Genomic DNA, 19,548 nt, shown 5'->3' with positions numbered 1-19,548 from the left:
TAATTGTCCATTATTGACAGTAATAACAGCGAGGTAAAAAAAATAAAAAGGAAAGACAGAAAGTGTTTTAACAGTAGTAAGAAAAAAAATAATATCTTACAGAAATCAGTAAGAAATCATATGAAATCGTATCTTACAGAATAAAAGGTTTTGTCCAGATATGTTTAGTGCAAACGTGTGTGGGAGAGAATTAGCATTTATTTTTTTTTACAATTTACCTACAAAAATCTAAAATGTTTTAAAAGAAATGTGAAAGAAAACATGTTTAAAATAGTTAGAATTCTGCCATTAACCCCTCGGACTCCAGACCTGATTCGAACGCAGGAACGTGTATCTGGTTTAAGAGCATTTATATTTACTGCATTTAGAAAACACCTTATGCAGAGTGACTTACAATTTTATATTTCACTTTATATAACTGAGCATTAAGGGCTTTGCTCAGGGGACCAACATTGTCAGCTTGGTGGAGCTGGGATTCAAACTCATGATCAGTATTCTGATCAGAACTTCTGATCAGTAGTCCAACAGCTTAACCACTAGGCTACCATATCTCGTGCTAAGGATACGCAAACCTTTGAACTTAGCATGACTACTGAATAAACTACAGCATTCATTATGGTCTGCTTCACTTTTCTGAATAAAATGAAGATTGCAATATTTTGCAATATCTTACTTACTGACAGCATACATATATATACCTCCCTATCTACTGCACCATGCCATTTGTTTCCTGTCAGGACAACTCAGAGACAAATGCCAGGACTGGACTGATTTCCTCAGTGAGCTCTTCTGTAAGTGAAGAGATGGCTGATATTAGGCTCTGGGTTATTTGTGATACCCTGTTAAAAAAAAAAAAAAAAAAATGGAATTTCAGTTTGTAGAAGTAGTAGATGTTCATCATCAGGACGTTGTCAGTCATAATTGTGTGTTTGATTCGTTTGTTTATTAACATTCAGTAAGCACTTTATCCTGATCAGGGTCGCGATGGATCTAAAGCCAATTCTGGGAACACTGGGAATTAGGCAAGAGGATTCTAGTCCATCAAAAGATGCCTTGCATGCAGAGCCGATCCTGACCTCCCTGGGGCCCTAAGCAAAATTCTGCTAAGGGGCCCTCCTACCTGACCCGTGAGCCATGTAACCTATTTGCCACACATTCACACTTGACACCCCACTGCTCCCACTACAAACCTCCCTCTTTTTAAAAAAGTTTGCTCCATCTCTCAGTCAAAGAGTAAACCAGTACAGAACTAAATGAGGTATAAACAAATCTTTATTGAATAGAATTTTGAGTTGAATATTAGCAAGTGAATTTAAATGTAATTCCTGATATTCCTCTTAATATTTACATTTTAAGTATTGACAATTGAATTCTTGATATCAAAAATCCATATCATGTGAATGTATAAAAGCTAAAATGGCTTGCCATACCGTATCACTGTGTTTTATAGTATGCATGAGAGCAATACTTGATCTCTGATGGTTATTATTTACTGAGGGATGTGCATTCATATTGACCTGGCATTATGCCCATTTCAATGTAAATCCATTGGTTTCCATATTGCATTAACGTTGTTGTAACTTTTGATTGAGAGACTATAAATATTGTCATTTAGGAGTGCTATCACGCTACTTTTTGTACTGGTCCCCAAACAGATGTTGCTGCTGGAAAGTGCGCGTGTCATTTCGTGCACGATTGCACGCGCATATGAACGCATGTTCATGAGCGGTTATCGAGCTGCCGTTTATAAACACCTTTGCCCTTGGGCGTTTTTCACGCGAATGTTCACGCACAGCTAATTTAGCTAGTCAGATAGAGACTAGAGAGAGATTCACATCAACTTAATGTGAATCAACGCTTCATATTGTCATCTAAACAGTAAACATTAACACGCGCTGTAAAATGAGGCAGGGGAGGCGGGGCCTTGCGTAATTTGCGGGGCCCTACGCAACCTGCGTAGTGAGCGTATAGGGCCGATCGGCTCTGCTTGCATGCACACATTTACACACACATTAAACCATAGAACTGGGTTGAACCTTACACAGACAAGAATGCTTTGAAGCTTCACATAGACAAGAATTTAAGCTCAAGATTAACATAAGAAGCTGTGAAATCGCTGTCCCACTTTGTTGCTGGCCCAAAAAGACCCATAAAAGTGACATAAAACAATAACAAACGTAACACACTTACAAGCTGACATACTGGACTGGTAACTGTGGTTCTTGCTCGGATCCTTCCTCTTCTACTAAAGACATCTTTATCTGCCTAAAATTGGCTTCGTTGTCTTTCTTTATAGCTGACAATACATACATGGCAATACATCTTTGAAGCTGTTAGCACTTGCTGAAAAACAAGCCAAATATGCAAATAAGGAATAGCAGTACACGTGACTCATCTGAATGCAATTACCTGATCTTTGACAGAATAAACAATTAAATGAATATTAATGTATTTACCGAGTGGCCAAGTGAAATCAAGCACTAAGTTTGTGAATAAGCTTATGAAATCATTTGTGGCAAAAAATGTAACTCACATATACTACAGCAAGCTGATGGGCAATATATTTGTGTCTTCTGATGTCCTTCACATCATTGTCTAGTTGCTGACTAAGCCTCAGCAGTTGGTTTAGTCTCACAAGGTGAGGGAAATAGCCTTTAAATGGAATATCAATAAGTCCTTAAAACATAACATGGCCAGATTTCATCAAAAAAGCATAATGTGTTTTCTTTCTTTGTCTGTTTACAAGTGAAGCAGCAAATCACCATCCAATACTGGTCTCTCCAGCATATCCACAGGACTTCCATGGATTATGTAGACTTCTACTCGAGGGAACATGAGAGACAATCCTGCACTGTGAAGTTCTGGTTGAAAGGAAGAAGGCATTATCCTAGAGCAGGCTAAATCAAGAAGACACTGTTTACATGATTTGGTGAGTTACCTCCAGCAATGGTGCAGGTTTGGGCAAGTGTTCAAGGCACTGCTTCATCTGATCTACAATCTCAGCACCTGTGTGCAGTGTGAAGAAAGCAATTCAAGTCTAGAGCATTCCTGGAATCTCTATCCTGTGAACCATGTTAAATAAATCATGGGAAGCTTACCTTGATTCTGAAAAGTTTCCGATCCCTCAGGACTCATGGCAAGTTTTGACTGCCCCTACAAGTAACACACGTTTGTCAATACATGCAGACTATGAAGAAATCTTCAGAAGCAGAAGGCTTACCAGATGGACCTGAGCTCTCACAAGGAGGCTGAGTTGGCTACGGAGACACAGCATGTCTAATGCTACCTGCTCTGGGCTCAGGTGAATGGGCCTCAGCGGCTTCTTCAGATAAACCTAGACTGGACACCGGCATGTAGGGTGCAGAGAGATGCAACAAGGATAATCACACTTTAACATTTTAGATGAATAAAGTGTAAAACAGGAATGCAGTAACTCATTAAACATCATTTAAATTTCCTTTTAAACTTAGACCTAAAAGCTCTACTAACAAATCAGTAGCTCACATACACACACGCGCGCGCGCTCTCTCTTTCTCTTTCACACACACACACACACACACACACACACACACACACACACACACACACACACACACACACACTCTCTCTCTCTCTCTCTCTCTCTCTCTCTCTCTCTCTCTCTCACACACACACACTCTCTCTCTCTCTCTCTCTCTCTCTCTCTCTCACACACACACACACACACACACACACACACACACACACACACACACACTCACACACACCTTTGAACCTGCTGTCATATGCGCATGGTTGACAAAGTTGTGCTGATAAACTGACAGCTGTCATCCTTGCAGCTCTGTCAGGATTTTGCTGTTGAAAACCTCTTTATGATCCCTCCATCCATGAGACATAACCGTCCACCGAGAGCATCATCCTTTCCAGACATTTTTCTACGTTTAACTGGTTTTAAATCTCAAACGTATCCCGCGGAAAAGCCATTTAATTCTGGCTCTAGACAACAGAGACAGATGACGTAATCACCTAGACAGGTGCACAGTTGCCAGGTGCACGAAAATCCACACAGCAGAAGATATTTTTTACTTGCAACTGTTGCGTTATACACACTTGAAATTAATTATATGTCTAATATAACACATAATTATTATAAATATTTATTCTTTCTGTCACGAAAACTCTTCTCACTCCTACCAGAAATTAGCTGGATATAAGTGTTGTTTTGTGTATTTAATAAAATGTAATTATTCACATGGTTTATTTATTGAATAATGTGTATGCATCTTATTTTAGTATATATTTATCTTAGCCGTTGAATTCTCTAAAATATGGGAGAAATACGCAGTCAGGATCAAGGAAAGCTGTTTGTGGACATTTGATCGTTGTAATCCACCATTTCTCAAACTGGTTGAAACAATTGCCTTTTATACTTTTTTTCCTTAACTGGTGCTAAGAGGCCCAAACATCTAGCAAAACAATGTCACTGAGAACACATGATGTGCTAAGGTTAACGCAGAAGTACTTGAGTGCAACCAGGGGCGCCACTAGCAATTTTGAGCCCCATGAAAGAAAATGAGACAGGGCCCCCTACCACAAATATTTCGCACCAAACATACAAGCCTCTGGGGGCCCCAAAAGTGCGTGGGCCCTTAGTTAGGAATCATCCTAACTTTCCCCTCCTTAGTGGCACCCCCAAATGCAACACTGAGTTCACTAATGCTCTTGTGGCTCATTAATCCTCAAATCCATGCTTCAAAATCTAGTGGAAATCATGACGAATACTATTACAGCAAAGGGAGACTAAATCTCAAATGCGAGACTTTGTGCAATAACTAGTCTGTCCTGTTAGACTCTAAATGCCAGAGGTGGAAGTAAGTTTCAAGTCATGAATGTCAAGTCAAAGTCGAGTCTTTTTTTAATATATGTCAGGCAAGTCTCAAATTTGTGACTTAAGTCTGACTCGAGTCAAGTCATATGATTCGAGTCCCCCATCTCTGCTAAATGCCCTATACGAAGTGTAACACAAGAACAAATGTTGCTCTCAGAAGGTCATGTGGATAATCAACATGTATATTTAAGTTCTTAAAATATCTGTTTTCCTTTTGAAACAAAACATCTTAGAGAGAAAGCCCTCATAAATTCATATTAGGGCTCAAGTGGCCTGTAAATACCAATCTGTGGGAAAGTCAGTAAAACTAATTCAAATAAGTCAAATTCAAGCCAGATTTCTGGATAAAACCCATCATATTGTTAAAAAATACTCTGGCTTTGATATTTATTTAAGGAACCTCTAATGTTTACCTACCAGACATACATGTTATAAAGGATGATATAATCGACATACTTAACAGGTCTTACTCAGACACGAGTACAATCACTGTTTAGCCACAACATAAAAATACAGTTTTCAAATGGACTCAGTAAGCATTCATCATAATCTTATCACAATTTAATAATATTATTTCCTTCAGCATGCAAGATGGTGAGTAATGACAAATACCAGTTTCAAATATTTATTAAACAGTAATAAAGACAGAGGTATAGGCTAGCATCAGGATTCAAATGCAGTCATCCAAAAATAGGGCTTCTTCTGAAAGTTTGGTACAGTCTATACAGTGTTCAGGTTGACCGCAATAATGAGTGGTCAAAGTATTTGCCAGTTAAAAAAAGAAAAAAGAAAGAAAGAAGAATTAAAGGAAAGGATATTAAATAGTGTCATCAAAAAGAATTCATCCCCAATATCAACACAGTATTGATAGCTTGCATTATAAAAAAAGAATGAAATTCCCCCCCCCAAAATGCTTATTTTCTTAAAGGCAGACATTAAAATAATATATAAAAAGCATTTACAGCTGAGGGTAAACAAACCTATTTTTTCTAATTTCAAACTTTTATTTAAGAAGTGCACCAGACAAAAATAAACTGTTCTTTTCCTTAATTGTGTCCTGAATTTATAGATGTATGCATGGCACGTTCACAGATGCACTGTCCTTCATTCAGTTACATACACTCATAATGAAGCAAAACCAAAAAAATATTCCATTCCATCATAATTTCTTTTTCTTTCTTTTATGACAGAACTTTGTACACCTGAAGAAAATTTCTGTGGCTGTATGTAAGAGCCTGGACCTGCATACAGCTTGCCTTTACTCAGTGTGTTCCCAGTTTGATCTGGAGAAGCTGGACTGAGGTATCTTATGGCCGTGCACCAGGATTCAGCGTCAGGTTAGCCATGAGTTCATGAACAGAGGCAAATATTGTACATTCTCCTAAAAGAAAACAGATTTATATGTCATTAACTGCATAGGCTATGCAATTAAAATGAACTAAATTATATATTTAAAAAAAAAAGAAGAAAAAAAAAAAAGAGTTCTTCATATCCTATCAAAACAATTGAATTAAAAAAAGTTAACAAAATAGCAATAATATACTGATGCTGACAAAGTCACTTCACACAGCTCAATAAGTAGTACAAATAAGAAATGTATGGAACCAGTGAAGTTCATTATCATATTTAACATGAACACAATGCCTGTTCCATAAACACAATTTCTTGTTATTTATAAGAGAACTTGAGCTATACTTGTACACCTTTAATAATTATTTTATCATAATTATTATATCATAATCATCATTCATAAGTTTAGATTGCTTTTTGATACAAACCTAAGGAATAAATGAAACAACATGTACAGTAAAACAAGTCACATGACTTGAATACATACCTGGTCGAGCTGGGTGATGCTCATTAAACCTCCTGAGGATGGTGCTGACCATGAGAGCAGCGGCTCCAGAAGAGCTGTGTTGTCGAGGGATGTCAGCCTGCTGTGTCAGCCCTGTGGCCATGTCATACACGATGGGCACAATGATGCTAATGGGCTCCTGAGGTACCGGTACTCTCTGGGTCAGCTGGAGCTAAGGACAAAGGAACTTGGTTATTCAGAAGTTTCACTGACTGACAGTAGATCTTCTTTTAGGTAACTCGACTGACAGTAACTAGTCTTTTCTCCATTATTTTATTCTGATTAAGCGTCTCTTTTCCTCTGGAAAGTGTAAGGATGATATAAATCACAGCTTCACTGGTGAGTTGAGTCATGACAATACTTACAAAGAAAAGCATTTTGGTCTTGAGCACTACAGCGATAGTTCCTGGAGGAGCGATGGGTGGAGCGCTGGGTGGGATTGTCAGACAGAACTGAACATTCCACTTTAGTTGGGCTGCTTGGTCAGGGAACTGCAGGAGTAAAAATAATTAAAAGGTTATTGAGAATTACAAAACAAAAACACACACACATGCACCCAGGTTGTAGCATACAGAGTTCTATACTCTCTTACCAGCTCAAGCTTCATAATTCGAACACAGTCTCTGAGGATGTTGGTGGGAGCCCCCAACAGTTTTGTAAAGGCATTTAGAGTGTTGTACTTAAAGGGTGGACCTGCAACCTAAAAAAAAAATACATGGGACAAGAAATTACTTATAACCACTTACAGGGCAGTCTTAGCCAATCAAGGCTGGAGTTTGGCATAGTGTACATGTTATTGGAAATCACTTCTTATAAAACACTATGGTTAATATGCTGGTTAGGTGTTAATCAGGGAAATGAGTAAACCGTGCTGAACTCTACCACATGAAGATCTAAGACCACAACCAAGAACCTTTTTGGTTAATTTATGAACTTAAATCACAGAACAGACGGTTTTAATTTAGTCCTCTGAAATGGTCTGAACAGGAAATAGCTCGAGACACATTAGATTAATTACGTTTCTACAGACACTCGAACTAAAATAGTCAAGATAATTGCTTAATCTACAGATGACATCCTCTGGAATAAGGCTGGGGAGGATTGTCTTACCCTGGTCTCAAAGAACTTCTCCAAAACTTGCAGTTCTTCTTGTGACCAGGGACCAGTGTTCTCCGGCGTGACTTTCAGCTGTAGGGTCTGGTAGCTCTTTGGGTTCAAAGCCACCCGACATTTCAGCACTTCTGTCTTAAACATGATGACTCCTGGCTCATTGGAGTTCACAATAGTGAGCTATAGAGAGGAGAAAGAGATGGTGGCTATGTACAGATATAGGAACATGCACAGACAATTTTCTCAGACACAGATTAAGCCTTATAAGTTATTCAAAAGAATGATCATCATAATTATCATTATTATCAGCTTATAACTGTGTGTGAAAAGAAGTCCAAAAAGTGAAACATGTGGAAGCACTGGAGAAAAAAAAATGCCGTTGAATCTCATAGTATGTGCTCTCTACAAAATAAAATAATTTAAAAAAAAAACAGCACAAAAAGTGATGATTGAATATACTTATGAAGGCAGTAATTTTCTCCATCACTAGACAAAGTATTTAATCATAGGGTGACACCCGCTCCTTCGTTCCCAGACGACCAAGAGCATAAAGCAGGGGAACTTACATTGGGTTCTAGCTGGATGATCCGCTGCAAATGCCTCCTCATAATGACGGAGCCTAGGAAGCGCTCAAGTGGCGAACACAGGTAACTTCCAGCCAGCCCTGGCACCAGGCACATGGTGGGTGAGGGCAGCAGTAGCACATGCAAGGCATTGTGTGTGAGGATGGTGGGGATGGAGGCCGCCCATGAGCGCTGAGGTAGCTTACGAGGTGGAGGCATACTAGTCGGCATCACTTGGGAACCTACGCACACATGGAATCAACATTATTCTGTCAAAAGAGCCATTATGTCTGACAAAGAGCCATTGGGAAGAATAATATTCTACTCAACAAAGTAACACTTTGTCCTCCATTACTCTTAAGAAAAGCCGTCTGCAGTGAACATATCAGGTTTATAATTAGCTCAGCTGGATTTTGTGTTTTACTCACTGGTCCCAGCACGAGGAGAGTGTGAGGCATCTGGAATGGGCGAGTGGAGAGAAGGATTACCAGGTGACATGCCGTGGATGCGTGGGGAAGGACCGGAGACTTGTGGAGAGCTGGGCCATGTGCCAGTCCTCTGGCTGGGAGACACCATGGGGTACGGGGAACTGGGGTCCAACGCTCCTACAGTGCAATCAGAGTACAGCCTGATACCTCCAAATATTTGTGTTACTCTCAGTGACACTGAGAGTAACACGATCTGTAATTAACTTGCTTATTAATTCTTATTGTCATGGTCAGATTTGGTCTTTACATTAAGGTTAAGTCCTAAGTGATTAGATAGAATTAGACTCTGAATGTTACAATTTTGAATAGACTAAAAATTTTACATGTGTTACATAATAAATATTTCTAATACATTAGAAGAAATTGTGCTTCATGTGGGTGAATCAAATGAAAACCTTTTTATTTTGCATTGTTTAATGCAAATAGGGGTCACAAAAACAATCTCCTGTACATTTCCTTTGACTCACCCACATAAATACATACAAAAAAAGAATGTGACAAAGTGAATTTAATTCGATCATCTTTCATTATTTATAAGCACTTAATATGAATCAGTCCTATAACATGCATGTACATAAAACAATTTTTACTAAAACAAAATTCACATATTACTAAAACAAGAAAAGAAATTAGAAGAAATTAGTATCAACAGCCAAACCATCACCCAATCAGTGTCCATTCGATCTCATTTGTTAATGTTAGTAAGAAATTAGCCCCTGCACCAACATTGCTCACACAGACATCCCTGTCAGAGCCTAAACAGCTCTCTCCCAGAGCCTGCTGAGGGCTGCTTCTCAGTAGCGAGAACAGCTAAGGCCAGCTGAAGCCATTACTAAATGAATGCTGCCCCCTCTGACACTTACCATGTGGGCTGGCAAAGTTGGAGGTCTGGCCCATAGAAATGCCCAAAGAGGAGGGAGACGGAGTGGGCCCAAAGGGCGAAGGCGCCCGCAGAGCTCCACTAGGGGAACTGGCTGCATGGATGTTCCCTGCACACAGTCAACTGATGAGAAGTCTGTCTCTATCACTGCTGTTCTCTCACACACAAATTCACAATCTAAAGCTGAAGCAGGACAGCCCTATGATTGAGATGAGTAGACAGGCACAGAGCAGTGAGCATGCTCTGATCCAGAATTTTATGTTCATGGTTAATGATGTGAATATACAGAGACAAAACAAAATCCGGCATACATGTCTGCACAGTGACAGTTTAATGTGTGCGTAGCACTTGCAGCATGTGGTAAAATAACCATAAGCACTGCTTTCTTTTTAATCCCAATGCAAAGCCAAGCAGGTATGGGGCATAGTTATAAAAAAAAAAAATAATAAAAAAAAAAAGCAGAACCACATACTGCACCTGGCACTGGGCTTACCCGGTGAATGCGTTGGCATCATGGAGGGTGACGGGGCCACACTGCCGTGGTAGGGGTTGTTTGGAGAAGTGAGAGGTGGGTAGACCCCCTGGCCTCTGATTGGCTGTTGAGGTTGCATGTGGGTCATAAGTGTGTCCATGACATCAACACCAACTGGAGAGGGTGGATTGTCATCCTCATTGACCGAACGCCGCCGTGCATCCTGGTTGCTGTCCACAAACATGTTCAGGAATGTCTACAATAAAAAATTTAAATTAAGAAAAATTTAGCCAATGTAATGTAATTTTCATTCATCTGACCATCACAGATCATACATCATGAAGTGAGCAAAAATATGTGAATTCAAAATCTGTATTGAACATCAAGCATTGCCCTGTCAAGCCATTGCTCATCAGGCCACATGAACTCTAATGTAGTTGTCTATGATCATGATAAATTTGATACACATTTGGTGAGCTGTGTACCAAAATCTGCTATGTTGGGTATTGGAAAATAATTATGGGCATTTATAAAAAAAAAAAAGGGCATTTATACCTTTAGTCCAGGAGCTGGATAGAAGCCCTCTACGATCTTGGTGTTATCAAAGAGGCTGTAGGCACCATCACGGATGGCCACTACGCCTCGACTGCGGCAGTAGATGTCTATGCAGTACATGTTGCGGAACGCCAGACGGATGTGGGTGGGGGATTGTGGTAGGATGGAAAAGCACTGGTAGGCTGTGTTGGTCCTCTGGGTAAGACCGAGCATGGGCACAGTTGGCAGTTTGTTGATAGCATTCAAAGGGGCCTGTGTGTCTGACAGTACCTGAGAGAGCAAAGAAATATTTATGATTTAATCTCACTTATTTTAAGGTGCAGGAACTTGGCTGGAATATTGCCAGTGATCTATAATCAATTTAAGCTTAATGCTGCCAGGAAGTATTGTAAAAGTTCATATTCTATGCTGCTTTGTTCTATCTATACTGCTCACAACACTCAGAAATTATAGTATGGCTGTTCAGTCTTTCTCCACTCATGGAGATTTCAATTTTAATTTCAACCATCAATGAACATCTCTAATAAATCTAGGTCTGCACTAGCATTTTGAGTATTATCGTCAAATTCAAGAGGGCATCTTCAATAAAGTTTTAGCACATTTAAGTACACACAAAAAACTAAAATGGACCTGTAGTAGCTGCACCACACTGGGGGTCTTGTTGAACATCTCCTGGAGCTGGTGGAGGATGATGTTATGGCAGTTGCTGCAGCCTGAGTTTGGTCCAACCGTGCCTAGTGCAAGGTGGAAGCGTTGGGTTGCAGAGTTCCACTGGATTGTTACCTTCAGAGGTTAAATCATGTTGAGAATTACAGGCAACTCAATTATGATACTACACACATTAGCCATGTAGAGAGATAAAAAGTGAGCATCCAGTTCACCATCATATACTTACAGAGCTGCCTTTTGTGTTGCCATAACACAGGACTAATTTCCGATAGTTATACAACCGTATTTCAGAGAAGAGACTCAAGTAGGAGGGCATTTCTACAAGGGGGAGGAAAGTTAAGACAAATTTAGTAAACTCAATACTATGGACGGCACAACAGCAAAGCAAGATCCCTGCTTCAATCCTTAACTCTGGCTCCTGTCTGTGCAGAGTCTGTGCACATGTTCTTCCTGTGGTCTATACTAAGTTCACTGGTTTACTACTGCCTTCCAATAAATGAGTGAAATTTGTAAGAGTGTGTGTGTGTGTGTGTGTGTGTGTGTGTGTGTGTGTGTGTGTGTGTGTGTGTGTGTGTGCGTGTGCATGGTGCTCTGTGATGGATTGTACTCACCAGGAACAGCACGTGAGAAGTCCAGCACACACTGATACAGCTGGCTGATGCTGTTCCAGTCATTCAGGAACATTTCTACCACCTTCCGTCCTCCCACGGGTTCCGACAGCGGGTTCTCGTATGTCAGGTACACATGTCGTGTTGAGGCTGCATGGGGACATACAGAGGGACTCATAACTGCTGAAGCACAAACCTTTCCATTTATGCCTGGTTCCTGAAAGTCTTGACTGACACGTGATCAATAAAGGTTTATTGTAATATAAATTAACCCCCAAGACCAGTGAAGCTGTACATAAAAAGAGGAAGGAATAATTGATTCTCACCCTGTTCTTTACTTGATGTGCTGTTGAGGGGGCAGTTGGCAAAGACCAGCTCTGCCACCCATGTGCGGTTATTTCGGCCCTGCAATCTGAATGTGCAGTCCAGCAGAGAGCGGTCCAGAGCCTTCCTCGTCTCCTCACCCACACCTTTCGCAGGTGGCACCCTGAGAGGTGAGGAACAGAGGGATACATGATGAAAAAAAAAGAAGGCAATAAAATCTAACAAATATTGGCATGCCTATGAACACAGTTAAGTGCTTCAACAATAAAAATAAATATTAGTATATGCTTCTACCTTAAATGCACACTCCATAATGTTAAGGATTTTATGAGAGGCTCACCTGAGAAGACGAATAGCATGGCTACATCCATCTCCTTCAACCTGGACCCCTTGATGAGGAATCTCCATATTAGACAGCTGAAGACAAGGACAAATAAATGATAAATATTAGAACATGCCCATATGGTTTGTAACGTAAAAGGATTCCAACAGAATTCTAGCAGGTAAATCTCCACTGTACCTCACAGCGCAGGCCAATGAGAGGCATGTTGGTGTCACACATTGCTACCAGGTGAGCCAGCTCCTTATTGAATGCACACATCTCCCCTGAGCGCTTTGGCTTTTTAGGCTCAGGAGCACCCTGCTCCACTGACTGCAAAACAACATCCAGTTCAAAAGTTTCTCACATGGAAAATCTAATAAATAAAAATATATTCTAAAACATATAAAACACTACCCAATTTTTCACCCATATACCAAGTCGATCAAGCTCTTGTGCATTGGAGTTACAGTAAATGAGTAATGTAACTAACACACAACAAAAGACTCTTACAGACACTAGTAAGTTTTTTTTGGAAGATTGTCTAATAAATGAATAATCAGATTTTGAAGATGTTTTTATACAAAAAATAAACAAAAAAAACCCTCCTTTTCCCCCCTATGAAGGTTCCAAAGAAAGTGAGGTGAATAAAGCAAAAATTTCTATTCCCCATCCTTTTAGGATGTTTGCTAATCACACCACACTGCTCACATCCTCTGGTTCACCTTCACCATTAACACTTATTTATTAAACTTGTCTTTTGATCTTTTTCATGCTATTTGAAAATATGCTTGGCAAACTCCATGCTTATAAACTGTTTGTGGTATCACGGATATAAAAGAACACTGTTTCGACTTTCTAAAACGTTGCTCCTTGCTCCAGGAAACATTAGACCAGGGCAGGAAAATCGGGCAAAATTCGATTTTCCTTTGCAAATGATTCCTTTTTAAAAGACTTCTGTGTAAAAAGACAGAAAACTTTATTCTGAAACCAAGTACCCACCTTCCTCTTAGTGCCAGGCCTGGTCAAGCGGCCGGGGGAAAGGTCCTGCACCAGCTTCTCAAGGTCGGGCTTGAACTGCTGCAGCAGCAGGGCACAAGGCAGCCCGTCCTCCCCCTCTGGGTGACTCACTGACAGGAAGTAATATTTATACTGCAACTCTGTGGGGTTGTTGGGGATGTCAAACATTTCAACCACCTGAGAAGAGAAGAGCGGCAGAGCTTTAAAACCATAAGGCAAAATAAAACTATTCTTCCAGCTGATTTATATCTAAACAGACTTACAATGTAGTATTGTGGAAGACGGGTGAGCTTGATGAAGAGGCGGTGTTTTGTAAGGTTGCCCACAGGATGAGAGGAGGAGTTTGATAAGTGGAGAAAATCTGTGCACACTGTGGGTAGATGTTTTACAGACTGTCTGGACCGCTGCTCACCCAGCCAGAATCTATTCAACAGAAAAATAAACAACAAACTTTACTTCAAGACAGCTACTGTATAAGGTCAAAGAACAATTTGCATTGAAGAGAAACAAACGCATGCTTTATAATGCTTACTTCAGCTGCTGTAACCATGTGATGATGCGCTTCATGTCATCGTTGATGGTTTTCTCAATGTCATCCAGCATCGACTGATCTGCAAGAGAGACCCACATTATCCAATAGTGGAGTGGAGTGTGCTGGGCATACAGTCAGAAAATATTAGTAACTATATAGAATGCAATCATTTTTTTAGAGGTGAAGGGTTTCAACCGATATATGAACTTTGTATTGCAAAGGGATGGACTGTAATTTCAAAAAAAATTCCTAAATTTGCTAAATTGAGAAAAAGTCTAGTAATGATTTACCAGACTTATCCAGTCCTGCTCACCATGCAGAGGTTTGTTTAGAAAGAATTCTGCAATCAAATTTTAATGCACCTCTTTGTTTTCATTAAACTCAGCAAACATTTACATCTATTCCACACATCCAACTTGCCAGAAATGACAGCAGTACCAACTATTTTTCTTATTAATTATAATGCACTCTCCTAAAGAACAATACTTTTGCTTTGATGTATCAAAAAAAATAAAAGATATGATTCAAATAACATAAAAGCCATGAAAATAAAGTGATTTCATCTCTTTAGTTTCATACCCTGTTTAATGCTGTACAGTATATTATACTGCAAAAGACTCTAAATGGAGTTTGCATTATTAGCATAAAGGCCTGACATGATCTGGATTTCAGTTCACATTACTCAGGCGTAGTTCAGAAAATGACACTTAGTCCTTATGACAAGTAGTCCTTAAAACTTTTCTGAAATTTCAAAAGAACTGAAGTGTCATTACCCTTATTACTACTTATGTAGCTCAATACAGGACAGACAAAGAAATTATGAGTATTATATAATATAAATAAATCGAAAACAATCTGGGAAAAAAAAAAAAAAGAAGTGCTTACCAATTCCATACATCATTGGCTGAAACATGCCTGAGTGCAGGTCAACAAATATATGTAGACACTCGGACCTTCCACATGGCTCCAGAATAGGAATAACAAGAGTAGGAAGAGCAGTCTCAATAAATGCTGCAGTGAACGAACACACACACACACCGGTTACACACTTGTGTACGTTGTAACATTGTCAAACACGTGTAGGAAAAGGTTTCCTGATCAATAGAAGCACCGACTCTTACAGTTGTCACTGGGATTGCTGCTCTTCAGTATGGCTTTGAGTTCCTGCAGCTTCTGATGGGAACGGGCATGAACACTGTCAATCAAAAGCTTTTCCACTGAGAGGTGGTCAATCTGCATTGGAAAAAACACCAATAAAGTCATCCGAATAGAAAATAGAGCGTACCAGTGCAGTTCTACAACAATCTAGAATACACACAGACACAAGAGCACAAATCTTAAAATTCCGACAACTCTAATACCTTCATGGCTCTTTCCATTAATTTGGAATCACAGGCTGGCAGCGGAGGCTCGTGGGAAATCTGCAATGGCTTCGATCCGTCTGTTTCGTCGATCTTGATGCTGACTTTGTGCACTGATGCTGTACCTGTCTTACGACCCAGCACCTGTTGACTGAAGAGCGCAAGATAATGAGCTACTGTTACTGATCAGTGAGCCTTCAGAGGGTTTAACATGAGAGTTTCTTACTTCCAGACAGCCAGGGTGAGGCACTTGGCGGGAAGGTAGCGCTCCACCTGCACTAAATCTCCCCAGCGCTCTCTGATCAGCATCAGAGTCTGAGAGTGCAGCACCTCCAGCTGAAGGGAAAGGCAAAACGAATCTGATGGGAACAGTCAAGGAATAAACAAAGACGGTTTTGGGTGAGTAAAGACAGGGCAAATTTGAACACAGAAATCTTAAGCAGGGGAGCCCGATTTTATTCGGGAAGAGTCGGTGTGAGTGCAGATTTTCATTCCGTTCAAGCAGAAGCTACACCTGAGTCTACTGATTAAACAGGTGGAATCAGGTGCGGCTCCGGCTTGATTTTAATGAAAACCAGCATGAACACCAGCCTTTGCGGAGAACGTTATCTGATTTAAAGCCTAGATCAATGCCTGTGCATTGTGGATTCCCTGTGCAAGAGCTTGAAACTAGGATGTGGCTAAAGGATTTCAAAATTTTATACTTAAAAATTTACAATAAACTAACATTAACTCTAAAGACCACAATTAAACATTATCACAGCTGCACTAAGTCAAAAGGGCATTGAGAGAAAGCAAGCAGCAAAAGTGCTTACTGGAACGCAGTTAATGCCTGTGCTTTGCACACAGCCCCAGATTATCAATAGAGAACCTTTCACAGCAACGTCAGCCTCACTTGGCTTTGTGCCCACTATCATAATGTGTGTCCAGCACCACTGTGATTAGACTACACAATTTCGTTTGTATTACTGTATTAGACTAAAGCTGAAATAAGAAATTTAATAAGTAATAAACCTAACAAGTGCACCACTGAGGGCTTTATTCCTCTTAAACCACAGTAATATGGCAATGATTTCAATTTGTAAGAGATTTAAAAGGGTAAACAGGATACTTAAACTATTTTAATGTACTAGAGAGAAAGATAGAAGGGAAAAAAGTATGCTGAAAGGATACGTAGGCAGTTGTACATATCCTGGAGTGGCTTTTCATCTGCACACAGGCGTGACTGTACTAGCTCATGGATGAAATTCACCTGCATGCTGTGCACCAGAGACCGGCCATCTGGGATAGAGACAGGATGCTTCAGTATATGTAGCAGTTCTAGAATATATAATAGCTTTCTCTGTTATAAAAACGTGAATATAAAAAAAATAATAATACACACCGCCTGTCTCCTTGTCCTCAACCAGGATCTCCAGTTTCAGTAATCTCCACGGAATCTCTGGGTCATCTCCCATGACTGTTAACGTAGCTTCAAACTCCCCCTCCACCCGGAACTTCACCCGGCCGTTAGCTGATTATAAACAGCAGCAAATAATATTGAGATCATAATCATATTAATATGAAAATTTTGCATAACATAATACTTTTTTTTTTTAAGTCAGTGGTACGTCGGAGATCAACGGAAAGGAAAATGTGATGCTGGGTACTTACCTACAGTCAGGTTGGCCAGCTGAGGGGGCAAGTCAGTGGTGACAAGCCGATGGCGCAGGATTTGGTTCAATTGGTTCAGCGTTGACTGCTTCTCTGCTTTGGTGATAGGGTCTGGAGGGATTATTTTGTCCTAAAATTTAATGTAGAAATACAGTTTGAAACACCCAATAATACCAGGGGAAAAAATATACCATGATTTGGTGCTTGTTATTGATATCATTTACAGCAACAAATCATCTACTTTCTTGCAATTTGTATGGCACTGAAGCTTCGTAAACAAGTTTGTAGATCTGATCCACAAGTTGTGATTGAACACTTACTCGGATGCACGTGGGAAGACGCGGGTATGACCCTGTAGTCAGAACATCGATGGCAAAGGGGATAGCGAAGCTGGGTAGGCGGGCATGTACCAAAGCATCCCGGGCTAATGATGCCAGTCTGTCTGCTGTGTCAACAAATAGGAAAGCTTGCTGGTCCAAAAATGCAGAGATCATCTGTAAAGGAATCAAATCAAATCAAATCTGCAAGCAATAACTCACAAAGCAGAAGATGCTTATACATAATGTAGCATAAATGCTTGGGAGTTATTCCAAAGTGGAAAGATTTTCACTGCACAGATTAAAGGGTGATAAACATATACTAATCATACAGATAAAGAGTTATATTCAGCAATGTATTAAGATAGAAAGGCAAGGTATTGTCTGAAACACATACCGCACACCTCTCCACTTTCCCAGCATTACTGGCCCATTTTACAAGAGCCAGGAGCCGTACAAAGAGCTGCCGTGTCCGGCTTGCAAAATGGACAATTTCAATTTTCCTGAATAAGAGAAAAGGTCACCAACACAATTGGGATCAAACTTAAAGCGTTTATTTGTTTTATTTATGTATTTGCTTAAAGCAAATAAAGCAACAAATCTAGGTTAGAAGTTGGAAAATTACTCACCTTTCCATGTCGGTTTTACGTGGGAGTCTGGAAAAAGAACAGGAAATGAGGATGACACAACCCAATTATAGATCAGACATCTAAATCCAATGCATTAAAAACTGTATGAATGAGTAACAACAATCTTTATATAAATGAACTGTGTGATGTTCTGTTTAAAATGTACAGAACAGCACCTGTTTGCGTATAGAAAGGGATTCCACGCGGGTTTCTAGCGAAGTTTAATGATAAAAATGACAAGTCAACATTGTTTGTCAACTTGTTTGAGGTTAACGTGACTCCAATTAAACATTTGACCACTTAGGCTCTGTCTGCTTACGTCACAGATGAGGCTAAGCTAACAGCTACATGTAGCATGAAGCTAACTCCTTCACTGGCAATTAGCTCAATTATAACTCAGTATAAAATTCACCGTTTATACATTTTATTGTCGCTCGAATTACACAACTGATTTCCTTTACTTACTAAACGGGTAGTGTATAGTGTGTAATTGTTACTTTGCGTTCAAGCTCGTAGGCTAGGAAGCTTAGCTAACCGCTAACGGGAGCTAACTCTGTGCCTATTCATTGGAGAAAGCTAATCATATCGGCTAAAGCGATGGAGGACTCACAGTTCAGCCAGCAGCGTTATTTCGTGGTATGTCCGTTGTAGCAGGAACTCGATCAGGACGCTGAGACGGACTCCTTGAGTGGCAGGAGTTCCGGGTGCAGGCTGCGGCGCTGAGCTCGGCCCCCCGACGGGAACCAGCTGGCCGTCTGTACCGATCTGCACCGGAGCCATTTTCCACGGCAAGTGTGTGTGTGTGTATCCGCGCTGTTGGGGCTCTAGACGCACACCGCGCTACGACAAAAGATCTACTTTAATGTTTCAAACGCTTCTGGCTGCGAAAACGCGCCTTCATGTCATAGAAAACCACTCTAAACCTGCTGTTGAATTAGCCGTGAGAATCCCCATGGCTCCCGACTGCCATCACCGCTGAAGAGAGTGTGAGCGAGCGAGCGAGAGAGAGAGAGAGTGTGTGTGTGTGTGTGTGTGTGTGTGTGTGTGTGTGTGTGTGTGTGTGTGTGTGTGTGTGTGTGTGTGTGTGTGTGTGTGTGTGTGTGTGTGTGTGTGTGTGTGTGTGTGTGTGTGTGTGTGTGTGTGTGTGTGTGTGTGTGTGTGTGTGTGTGTGTGTGTGTGTGTGTGTGTGTGTGTGTGTGTGTGTCCCCACCCGCTTTCCCTAGGAACTCTTTTAAAATAAAAGTGTTTGTTTTACTGGATTTGAGCGTCTTGTGATGCAGCCAGCTTATAACATAACCGTCATGTATACTGTGAGATTATACACAA

The 19,548-nt window shown here is 40.4% G+C and overlaps 2 protein-coding genes across 6 annotated transcripts; both read right to left on the bottom strand.

Moving 5' to 3' along the window:
- Positions 1–13: 13 nt before the first annotated feature.
- On the bottom strand, positions 14–3,984 carry si:ch211-218d20.15. 4 transcript variants are annotated; one of them, XR_007140744.1, is made up of 7 exons: positions 3,747–3,984; positions 3,099–3,339; positions 2,939–3,006; positions 2,763–2,861; positions 2,534–2,652; positions 2,191–2,343; positions 14–839 (listed from the first exon to the last, which is right to left on the bottom strand). XR_007140744.1 is itself a non-coding variant. In XM_047814545.1 (6 exons), the coding sequence occupies exons 1-5, from the start codon at positions 3,762–3,764 to the stop codon at positions 2,820–2,822; spliced, it is 297 nt and encodes a 98-aa protein (XP_047670501.1). In that variant the 5' UTR covers positions 3,765–3,984; the 3' UTR covers positions 14–839; positions 2,191–2,819. The 4 variants fall into 4 exon arrangements, 1 of the variants encoding a protein (XP_047670501.1); XR_007140746.1 differs by having other exon boundaries at positions 2,534–3,006; positions 3,099–3,153; positions 3,221–3,339; XR_007140745.1 differs by lacking the exon at positions 3,747–3,984 and having other exon boundaries at positions 3,099–3,617.
- A 1,783-nt stretch (positions 3,985–5,767) lies between these two features.
- On the bottom strand, positions 5,768–19,243 carry med14 (mediator complex subunit 14). Of its 2 annotated transcripts, XM_027164663.2 has the most exons (30): positions 18,833–19,243; positions 18,223–18,249; positions 17,991–18,096; positions 17,597–17,770; positions 17,277–17,406; positions 17,008–17,136; positions 16,797–16,904; positions 15,850–15,982; positions 15,624–15,774; positions 15,384–15,495; positions 15,148–15,273; positions 14,263–14,341; positions 13,994–14,153; positions 13,713–13,907; positions 12,912–13,043; positions 12,732–12,808; positions 12,394–12,554; positions 12,071–12,217; positions 11,686–11,777; positions 11,421–11,573; positions 10,791–11,060; positions 10,257–10,491; positions 9,747–9,872; positions 8,824–9,000; positions 8,399–8,637; positions 7,833–8,012; positions 7,315–7,422; positions 7,088–7,213; positions 6,705–6,894; positions 5,768–6,248 (listed from the first exon to the last, which is right to left on the bottom strand). In XM_027164663.2, the coding sequence occupies exons 1-30, from the start codon at positions 19,000–19,002 to the stop codon at positions 6,175–6,177; spliced, it is 4,287 nt and encodes a 1,428-aa protein (XP_027020464.1). In that variant the 5' UTR covers positions 19,003–19,243; the 3' UTR covers positions 5,768–6,174. The 2 variants fall into 2 exon arrangements, with proteins under 2 accessions (XP_027020464.1, XP_027020465.1); XM_027164664.2 differs by lacking the exon at positions 9,747–9,872.
- Positions 19,244–19,548: the final 305 nt, after the last annotated feature.

Source organism: Tachysurus fulvidraco, chromosome 6 (assembly GCF_022655615.1).
Source record: "Tachysurus fulvidraco isolate hzauxx_2018 chromosome 6, HZAU_PFXX_2.0, whole genome shotgun sequence".
NCBI classification, from domain to species: domain Eukaryota; kingdom Metazoa; phylum Chordata; class Actinopteri; order Siluriformes; family Bagridae; genus Tachysurus; species Tachysurus fulvidraco.
The sequence above is the reverse complement of the archived record's forward strand: the minus strand, read 5'-3'. Positions and strand labels throughout refer to the sequence as shown.

Excerpts from the sequence above, each read along its gene's own strand:
- med14 (XM_027164663.2), bottom strand. The coding sequence starts at position 19,002 with ATGGCTCCGGTGCAGATCGGTACAGACGGCCAGCTGGTTCCCGTCGGG. Across the intron at positions 17,771-17,990 it reads GGAAAGTGGAGAGGTGTGCG|ATGATCTCTGCATTTTTGGA; the intron begins GTATGTGTTTCA and ends ATTCCTTTACAG. Across the intron at positions 15,496-15,623 it reads TAATGGAAAGAGCCATGAAG|ATTGACCACCTCTCAGTGGA; the intron begins GTATTAGAGTTG and ends TTTCCAATGCAG.
- si:ch211-218d20.15 (XM_047814545.1), bottom strand. Across the intron at positions 3,154-3,220 it reads TGAGAGCTCAGGTCCATCTG|GGGCAGTCAAAACTTGCCAT; the intron begins GTAAGCCTTCTG and ends TGTTACTTGTAG. Across the intron at positions 3,007-3,098 it reads GGAAACTTTTCAGAATCAAG|GTGCTGAGATTGTAGATCAG; the intron begins GTAAGCTTCCCA and ends CACTGCACACAG.